This window comes from Austrofundulus limnaeus, unplaced genomic scaffold (assembly GCF_001266775.1).
Source record: "Austrofundulus limnaeus strain Quisiro unplaced genomic scaffold, Austrofundulus_limnaeus-1.0 Scaffold108, whole genome shotgun sequence".
Lineage (NCBI taxonomy): Eukaryota > Metazoa > Chordata > Actinopteri > Cyprinodontiformes > Rivulidae > Austrofundulus > Austrofundulus limnaeus.
The window spans coordinates 995,430-1,005,967 of record NW_013952510.1 but is presented as its reverse complement, the minus strand read 5'-3'; the positions used below and the strand labels follow the sequence as shown (position 1 = coordinate 1,005,967).

General features: G+C 38.6%; 1 protein-coding gene across 1 annotated transcript in view; it reads right to left on the bottom strand.

The window, feature by feature from the left end:
- Nucleotides 1-6,227: 6,227 nt before the first annotated feature.
- Nucleotides 6,228-10,538, bottom strand: part of LOC106521420 (G protein-activated inward rectifier potassium channel 1) — a 25,426-nt gene continuing 21,115 nt past the window's right edge. Inside the window, exons 2-3 of the mRNA XM_014013973.1 lie at nt 8,907-9,123; nt 6,228-8,040 (exon numbers count right to left, since the gene is read on the bottom strand). Of these exons, the coding sequence (XP_013869427.1) occupies nt 7,367-8,040; nt 8,907-9,123 (891 nt within the window). The 3' untranslated portion in view covers nt 6,228-7,366. The remainder of the gene's footprint in view (nt 8,041-8,906; nt 9,124-10,538) is intronic.

Below are 10,538 nucleotides of genomic sequence, written 5' to 3'. Positions count from 1 at the left end.
TAGGTTTTAACAAGGCTTTAATAAGCTAAACAATAGAGGTACATGAGAAAACGTGTTCACAACGAATGAAAATAAATAATTAAATTATGTCTGTGTCGGTCTCGAACCCGAATTTATGAAAAGCTATCCACCTGCGTGATAGGTCATGTTGCTTTGAGCACTGTGAGAGAAAACAGCTGCCTCAGCAAAAATCAATCCTCAGCCAGGCATCATACTGTACATCCTGCTCTCCAACAGCTGCTGCYGGGACAAATACTTTAACTATTCTATATCCTTGTCAACAGACTGAACAGCAGGAGCTGAAGAGTGTTGTTTTTTTTTTTCAGCTGTCTCAGTAACAGAGTTACAGATGCCAAGATTTAGATAGACAGGCTCGCTTTGTCCCGTGGCAACAAAAAACACAGCCCTGACTGTRATAATAACAAGTGTTTACTTCAGCCCAGATTAAATGATTTATATKGGGTTGACTGTTTCACTTTGCATGATGATTTAAAAGCACTAGWATTACTAGTTAATTAGTTTGACACACTAACGTTACAATTTTACAGCTCATGTTAGTTTAGTAGTGGCAGCAAATCTTTACAATTTTACAGTTTTGTAAGGTACTCCATTTAAATCGCATCAGTAAATGACTGAATGACTGATTATTTTAATATCATCAATTTATGTGGTAAGAATAAATTTAGCCAGTTTTTTTATTCTGGTTTACAAGCAAAAAAAAAGTAACTATACTACATTTATTTTCTGCTACAACCGTGGCTTTAGGAGGTTTTAGTACAATAATTGCTAATAAAAGAACACGACATTGCATTGTTTTGTGTGTAGAGAAAATCCAAGAAGACGTATCTAAAGCAGCGTTTTCCATTCTTTCTCTCCCTAGTTGCCAATTTAATGGCAATCCTCATTCTGCTGTTGGCAAAGCAGTAAAAAAARGCAACAGAACTGATGTATGGACAAAATGAGAGAATCAAAAGACAAGTCATTGAGATTCTGCACCGGGAACTGAACACCAGGATTTGCCCCAAAGCRAGCCTGTGGGCACAGCACACTGATGATGCTGGTCCTTCCTGACCAAAAGGAAACCTTTCAGAATCTCTTTAACTCTTTAATTTGGGGGGGAAATGTGCAGCTCTGCAACATTTTGGCTTAGTTTTAGAAATTTTTTCATTGTTTTTAACCTTTGCCCTTTTTGAAACGGATGAAAGTTTCTCCATTGTCTCATGGGGCTGAAAAACTTCATCTCRGATCCCGATTTATCAACACTGAACACCAATAAATGACCGAATCTGTGTCAAGAGCTTAAAGACGATTCGGTACTAGACAAGCTCCCGATTCACGGCATCGTGAAGTTCACAAAGCTGATGGCGTCGCAGAGAAGCGACAGTCTTCGTGCTCATTGACTATGCATGAGCATCTGGTCAACTGTGGATGTGTTATCTGATCACAGCGCTCCCCCCTGAGAGACGCCTGATGTGTTTCCCTGYGCACCAGATAAACAAGCTGACATGCAGAGAGCATGCGGAGTCACGCTCCGCACCCACATCCCCGCCTCTGCGCCTTCAACAAATGCAACTTCAGCCCAAACTGAAAGTAGCACAAGCTGTTGTTAAACATGAAACTGTGAAGGGGATAGTCGTTACGAATTTAAACACAGATCGCAGCTGAAATCTGGGAAAGTCGTTTATTTTAAATGCATGAWAAACGAAGAGTTTAACTAATGAGTCCAGATGCAGATTCAATACTGTGACCATTTTTACCATTCATTTCTGACAAACAAAGGGGAAATTGAATGTTTTCTCTCTGGTTATAATTTTCCCAAACCAAACACCTTCATAGCACCATGATGACTTAAAGTGGAGGTGTTATGAAAAATTGACTTTTTGAGCTTTGTATCATGTWATTATGTCTTTCTGTCATCAAAAGCAGAGTGCTGCTTTGATTCATTCATGCATGTTTGAGAAATCCTTGAATCTCCTGTTTTAGCCATGTGGACCTGCCTAAATGCTTGCTGCTACAAAGCACCGCCTATTTGTACAAAGCTCCTCCCTGGAGCTCAGTCTGCACCTGAGCACCCGCCCTACAGAGCACCCCTCCCCCGAAGCATTGTAAAGACGAAGTGGAAGTGTCRGAAACAGTAGGAGGTTCTTAAAGAGACAGAGGCCAATTCCCATGCTTTTAGACATAAATGCAAAATCAGTTTTATTTTTTATATATACACAGCTTTGTCAGAACTGAATGTAACATAGTTACTTGACTGTGGTATAGAATTGAACTATGTGCCTTGAAAATGCATAATACCGCCTCTTTAAGGCCTCCACACGCTCCATCCAAGCTGCTGAAATCGTCTCTCATTGTCACAGTTTTGTGACAAAAATTGCRTCATCTTGTTTGCAGCTTCAAGTCTTCTGCCTCTTCTTGTCACAACCCACTGCGACAACTTTTCAAACCCATCCACATAAGAATGATCAGAAGTTCGTGGGCATGTTTAATTACGCTGAAAGCCTCGGATGCTGCGTTTTGATTCAACTATTTGCTTCTAGAATACGGCTGTTGGACCCAGAAGCAGACATTTTTAAATTACAGTCTATGGTCCCCACTGTTACCCTAAAGTGGATTCCCTGTGGTCCAATTTCTTCCCACAGGCCAAAACATGCATGTTAGACTGTCTTCAGTCAGGCCACCTGTGAGCTCAATGGGATTTTCCTGGTAAAATAAATGTAAATAAATAAGTATATTTCCTCTCCACAATTGTGACTCAAGATCCTGTCCATGAACCCCACAAACAAGATTGGAAATGAGGGACAGAGACCGAGGACAGAGTCCACCTCACATTGTGAACAAGCTCAACTTTGTGCCCAAGGATTTGGACACAGTTCTTGCTTTGGTTATACAGGGACCAGTGACCCCATCACCCCATCGAATGTCTTGAGGGGGAAAAAATCACAATCCAGATAAAAAAAAACAAAGTCAAACTCCTTTGGACCACTGCAAGGGCAAAGCCCTGGCCCTGCCCTCTTCACCTGTTTTATAAAACTTTCCATTTGCTTTGATCTCATCACAGTAAAAAATTGGTAAAATCCTTCAACCAACAGCTATCATCAGAACCTGCCAGATGCTGCTCATACAGTTCCTCCTCCACAAACAATCTATTAGCATATTATCTGATGGTGGAAGTGATCATTTGTGGGAAAAGGGCTCTGTGGCTGCAGCTGCGGGGAAAAAAATCACTGCTAGGAAAAATGATGATGCAGAAAATAAAGCTCAATATCCTCAAAGCTTACCTCAAGTCATTTTAAAGGAAATGGGGTTTTTTTTGTATTACTGGTTGCATTGATCCTGCTCTGTAAGATCAGTGATGCAAAGTTAATTTCAACTTTTTAGTCGAGTTTGCAAAACTATTAGTTTTACTCTGCAGATGAAGCATGTGGTTATATTTAAATTTAAATCTAGCTTTTATAAGTGTACTACGCTGGAGTCAACAAAGGAAGTACTTTTTGAATGAACATTAAATTTCCTTTTCGTCTAAATTTATCAGAGTGTGTTGTCTCTGTGAGAAATGGTCGGGGATTTATTCCTCCCTCCACATCATTCATCTGAATCAATTTTCTCTTAAGATGGGCGGAGGTCATTTTGTACCGTCGAGTTGGGTAATCAGATTTCTTATTTATTTATTTTTTGTTGTTATTCTCTGCAGTATGACTAATTAGCCCTGGACGTCCTCGGAAGTGTAATCTCTAGAAAATTGCCTCTCATCCTGATAACTATAATCAAGGCAGGACAAGACGCAGAGCAATCCAGTAAACAGTGACTTAAGTCGGCTCGGAGACAAAATAATTAGCTGAATCTGAAGCTGGAGCTGAAGGTCAAGGGTTTTGATTTCAAGTAAGAAAAGAGGAAAGTGAAGTTAGTTAACCTTCAAGACATTCGTTTCCTTCCAATGATTGTTAGCATAARGTTTCTTTTTCTTACGTTTCCTTCAACGTATAAAAAAACACTTTTCGTGCAAGCTTTTAATATTTAATGACTGCTGATATCCCCGTCCAAAGAGAAAGATGAGTTGTCCCACAAACAGCACAATGTGAATCCTTCTTCAGTACAAGAATATAAACACAGCTATGTTTAAAGGTTTTATTATAGCATTTGCAATAAGAAGTTTTATTTCACCTTTATATTTGCAATATTACACATATTCTTTGCACCATCCCTACAAAGCTGGTTCATATTTTTTTAATAAATCAGTTCATGGAAAAAGAAAGAGGAGTTTCATTAAAGTCCGTGTGCTACAAAAAAACATATTTGGTGACATTTACTTGGCTGGAATAAATGCAGTTATGCTAACTGAGCTTATTGTCACCTAAAATAAGATTAAAATGAAAACGAGATAGTTTGCACTTTTTGATGTGGGATTCTGTGGAAAGGTTACAAACAATTAATATCTTATCTGTTGCAGATAGCTCTTTGAATGTTTGGAGAAAGAAATTTGAATTCTAACTGGGTTACGTCTATGACGTGCAGACGTGTCACAGTTTTCAGAAAAAAAATGTTTGCAGACATGTTTTTTTATTATTATTATTTGAGCTTCCACTTAGTATGTTTAAACAAACTACTTCTTATTTATTGGTGCACAGTTTGAATTTAATCACAGTGTTTGAGTCAAAATGCATTTCTTCTCTCATGTAAAACACGGTGATGTAACAAAAAGTAAAAATTGCTAAAACTGTACAGTAGTAAATATGCACAAGGCGTTAAGTGATAAATTATTTGATTAGTCTTCTGATTTTGTATTTGGGTGAAAAAAAAACATTTTATAAATTATTGATCGCATGCTAAAGCCTGTTCCCTCTGCTTGATTTACTTATTAACAGATAAACAAACCAATATGTAAAACCCAAACTGTGATGCTATTTTTCATCCCTGATTGATAAAACAGCTGGCTATTTATTGCATCAACTTAAAGAAACAAAAAGGTTTCTAAATTATTTTAAAATCAAAAACATAATTGCAATGATGTCCTAAAGGTCTAAATTCATAAAGCAAATTATGTTAAACTGAAAGTTACACATAAAAAAACAATTACAGTAAATAAAAAAATGATTATGCATTATTACAAAGTATTAGGTATCAAAAATGACACATCTTAAGGACATGTTGGTGTGTTACTGAGTTAAATATGCTAATGTTAGCAGACAGGCTGTTTTTATCTGCCCAATTAAAAGATTATTTCTTAATTTTTTTGGATCATCTTCAAAGTAGGGCTAAATGAATATTTGGTAGTTGCCTAAGAAGAGTTAAAAAATGAACTTCAACTATTTGCACATGTTGACATTAATGTTATTTCATATTCCACAAAAAAAAACTATTCTCAGTGACGTCCTGATGCATCTCAGTAATCCAGGTAGAAAAAATCAAAAAGAAAAAATAAGTAGGTCCTCTGGATGGGTTCTTCTTTAGTGAAACGTTTCATCTCTCGTCCAAGAGACTTCTTCAGTCTGATGAGTTTCAGGTGAACTTATAAGCACTGTCTCCACCTGTACAAACAGGTTAGTCACACGCAAAAGAGGGCCATTGCTTAACAATAGGCTTGATCGGCTCTATTGTTCATTATTGTTCACAAAAACAAGGGGACGTTGAACCCCCGCTTGCATTCACTACATTTACATAACACGACACGGGTCAGGTGATGGGGCACATGACCCTCTATGAACAATAGAACTAATCAAACCTATTGTTAGGCAATGGCCCTCTTTTGCATGTGACTAACTTGTTTGTCCATGTGGAGGCAGTGCTTATAAGGCTGAGTTCACCTGAAACTCATCAGACTGAAGAAGTSTCTTGGAGGAGAGACAAAACGTTTCACTAAAGAAGAACCCGTCCAGAGGACCTACTTATTTTTTCTTTTTGATATTCTCAGTGACACAAAAACTCCTGATTACTTGAAAAACCTAAAGTGGTCGCCATTATTTCACCTGTGCAATGCATTCTGGGTTGAAGACGTCTGTATGAAGATGACCATGACGTCTGAACCTGAGGTTGTCTCTTGGTGAGTTTTGACCTAAATAATGCCTGYTGTTTCCTGCTCATTTGCTTTATCTTGGTTTTCATTCATTTTTGTGATAAAAATTTAACAGACAAATTWAGTTTCCCTCTCATTTGGGTAAATATTCATGTGGTAAAATTGTAATCATGCTGATTTCTCTTGAGCGGTTATGAGTCTGATCATAAAAAAGTGAATAAACAAATCTTTATTATTAAATAACGTGTAACACAGTTTCAATGAGCAAGAGAATATATTTTGATGCTTATCATGAACAGTGTGCGGTTTAAAGCGCTCTCTCTCTTTAGGGTTGACATCTGCAAGMAGCGGCTGCACAAACACCAGCTCCCTCCTCTTCCTCCTCTTCATCGTCTTCCTCACTTCCAGTTGCATTCTGAGTAATTTCTGTGCTCTCCTCTCTGTCGACGTGCTCTGGTTCTGATTGAAAGGGATGGACGTTTTGCAAATTGAATGTTCTGGTTGGGTGAGGCTCACACCGGAGCAACCTGCCTATGTCATCTACCCAGAATGCATTGCAGCGTAAACAACATGGGAACATTCGTTTGATATTTKTATTTTTTTAATATGGACTAAACAGCCTACAGCATTTATAAAATCTCGCTTTTAAAGCTGAGAAAAATCAGGTATTTTGTTCCTACCAGTTAGGGATCCCTTAAAAAAATAACAAAAAAGCCACCTACTCAAAAATGTCATATTCATCATAAAGTTAACTCCCAGTTAGTAGCTTTTTATCTGAACATCCTACTAAATTGAATGAAATTACTTGAATTTTAGGAAAACAAAATTCCCATCTGTTTTGTTCCCTCTCTCTCCCTCTAGAAAAACAATATAATTTACTCCATTTCAGCATAAGAACAAATATAAAGCTAGCTCTATAGCATGCAAAGCCAAAGGCCGTCTCTAATAAGTGTTTTGAAAGGAGGAAGATTTAGCAAATGGTCAAATGCAGCTCATTTGCTGGCTTGTTAAGTGCTTTTTTTAACTGGAAAAATTAGTCTGTGAAGATAAGATTGACGTGTTAAAAAAAACAAGCACAAAGAGGAAAGTGTTAAGAAGTCAGTGTGTGTGTGGGGGGGGGGGGGGCACAGATGGTGATCTATCGAAACTGACTCACAGTACGAGCGGATGGATGGCTTATTTGTCTCGCCTTATTTGCGGCAATCCACGATTAAGTAGATCAGTTTTATTTAAATGTAGCATATTAAACAAAAAAAATAGCTGAAAATATTTTTATATATAGAAAACGTATATCACAGTAGTCTTGTGTTCAATGCCCGTCAAGCCTGTTTGAGCTTTTTAATCCTACAGAGGTCAGCGGTCAGCATTCATTTTACGCAGTTTGGGGGGCAGGTTGTCCTCCGGTCGAGTCCCTACCACTTGGACCGGTGCTGGAGGTGGTGCCGAGATGGTGCTAAAGACTGTGGGCAGTCTGTGTTTCTCCACATCAGCTTCCTCAGCATCTCCATCCAGGGGCAGCAGTTGGACCTGCTCCTCCAGGTGTCCTTGCCTGACGGCTGGGATGGAGCTGGACCTAAACCTCTGAATACTGAGAGACAGGTCTCCTGTGCTGGAGGCTTTACCCCCCGGCAAGGCTGACCCAGTCTTCAGCGCTCTCCACAGGTGCTCCTCCTTAGTGGAGCTCATCCGTTGTAGTTTATTAGGCAGCCTGAAGGCTTGTTCCTCCGCGTGCGCGTGGTCCGCGTTGTCAGCTGACAGGAGCCGTTCCCTGCGGCCCCCGCGGCCACTGTTACCCAGCAGAGGGGAGGGGAGGGTCGGGGCGATCGGCAGAGGGTTCGGTGACGTCAGTGAGTTCTTTTCCTCCTGCTCCTTGACGCTGTACGGAGGCGTGGGGACCTCGAAAGTGTTGTGGAATTGGGAGTAATCGACTCTGAAGAAGCCCTCTTCTAGTGACATGACAGGGAGGAAGCGATGGCCCCACAGCACTTCATCCTCGGTGTAAGAGGTCCTCGCCTGGCACGTCATACCTAAAATGGAAAAAAGTAAAATTGTGTTTAAAACAAAAAAAAAAATTACAAAATATAGAAAAATGAATAAAGAGCGACAACTAAATAAAAAAAGATGCCAGAAAGAAAATATGGTTAAATGAGGAGAATAGGTTCAGGTAAAAGTGGGGAAAGAGACCAAAAAATGGAAACAAACATGCTGTTGAATAATTACTAAACCTTATATTTAGCACAGGGCTATTCAACTGAAGGCCCGCGGGCCACATCCGGCCCGTGAATGACCAAAATGCGGCCCGCCAATTAGTTCATTCATCTCTTAAGCCCAGACCACCAGTTTTCTACTTTAATTACTATGAGTTATTTTACTTAAACATAGACATGTTTGGTATCTACAGAAATGTCAGAATCTTGGCTACAAGCTGGTAAAAACTATTTGTATGCACACTAAAGACAGTTAAAACTATAAGCAGTTGAAGATAAAACTATGAAAGTAAAAATAAAATTGGTTTGAAAAGTTGGCAAGTCAGAGATGTCAAAATATTATTTGTGTTAAACAGGAGGCATGATGCATTATTTTTGTTTTTGATATTGTTTTATTATCACTAAATTTATTGCATAGGGTTCTGTATGTTGTATCCATGATTAAATACAGGAAAATAAACTATTTTAAAGGTTACACATCTTTGGTTTATTTACATTACAACTTTAATTGCTGGATGTTCGGCCCCTCAGCTGTTGACCTGCATTAACCGTGGCCCCCGGAGCAATTTAGTTGAATAGTCCTGGTTTAGCATATTATATTAATGTAAAGGGCTGTATGCCACAAGCTAAGTGGATGATTGGGAACAAGAGATCTTTTTAAAAAAAGGAAAATTGTTTCATCTTACCTGTGGTTTCCACGATGCCTTCGAGGATGACGACGATCTCAAACTGCTCGTTCATCAGTGAGCGCTGGGACAGATCAAAGAAGGGACTGTCTGTGTTGATCTCGTGGCAGATGGTGAGAGGCGACACCAGGAAAAGCTGGTCCGCCCCCGTGCCAAAACCTACGTCCAGCTCACACTGGTCCAGGGGCAGGAACTCTCCTTCTGGGGTCTGCCGGGACTGAAAACACACGTCATCAGGACTTTACAGAAGTGAATTCCTATTCCATGTACCAAACTAAACATTATTTAGTCTAATTTGAGGTTTTGTCCACTTATAAAACACATTTCCAGTTCTGTTCAACTTTAAATGTATCATCCAGTCACTATAATGACACCACTTCTTTGCCTCTTGCTACAACAGGAAATAAAAGTAGTTCCCATAAACTGTCAAACTTTTACATGGCCTTCAAGMTGGATAAGACAAGAAGCTTTTTTGAAATTCAAAGTACTGCTTTTTCTTTTTGTTGTCAAACAACCCAGGTGACAGGTATTCAGTCTACAAGGCSTTCTGTCAGACAGACCGATTACTGTACTGTATGTCAGAACAATAACACCCCTTTAAGGATATTTGTCATCCTAAACTTCAGCCTAATGTGTTTTTTGTTTGTTTGTTTTGTTAGTTTTTTCTAATTCATTTTTGATTGATTGACCCTGCCTACTGAAGAAGGGATGATAAAAAAAGGAGGAAAGACACGTTTTCTTAGCTCTGAGTTTCACCTCTTAGTGTTGATKCTGCAGAGTGAAGCCACTTAAATACAGATAGTTTGCTTAAAGGAAAGTTTATGAACCAACCATTAAGATATTGTCTGTTAGCTGGTTGCACAGCTTTAGTTTGGAGAAACTTTCATTTTGACCACACTGATGATCTGATTGCTGCTTCACTACAACTCAAGTCTCAAAAATATTAAATAACCTTACATCTCGCTCATGCGGAGCCCATCCGGCGACATTGGCAAAAGAAAATAATAAATCAAAAAAATTAAGTGTGGCCACAAGATAAACAAAAAAAAATATAATTTTGAGCAATGTCTCTGTGAGAAATACAGACGCTGTTTGTGTTTAGCTCTTCAAAAGTACCCCACACTTAATACTATTTTTCTTTTTATTGCATGTTTAATCAAAATAGTATACCTCCATGGTTCGTTTTTTATAGTACTAGTATAATAACTCTGTGTCGGTAAACATTTTTTAAATTGTAATCCTGAACACTAACTCCAACTCTTTCTGCAGGAAAGGCACGGTGTGAGAKGAACTGCATTATTTCGTTATCTCTCTCATGACCACACATTAATGTTTTATCCACTGTCACTGTATGGGCTCCATAATCAAGTTTCCTTTCCATGACTRTGCCTGTATAGAAATACTATGATATTCCTGCCAGAAGTATCTGAATCCACATAAGGCAGTTTTATAGCTACYTATGTTTTAAAACAAGCATGAAATTCAGTACGAAAGACAATTTAATGCAAAACTGAAGATGTAAAAGATGTTAGTATCTGCTTGAAAAACTATAAAAGTTTGAAACTGGACATTGTTTTAAGCAATTCCTTTACACTTAAGAAGGTGATATATACTGTGTGTATACTGTATATA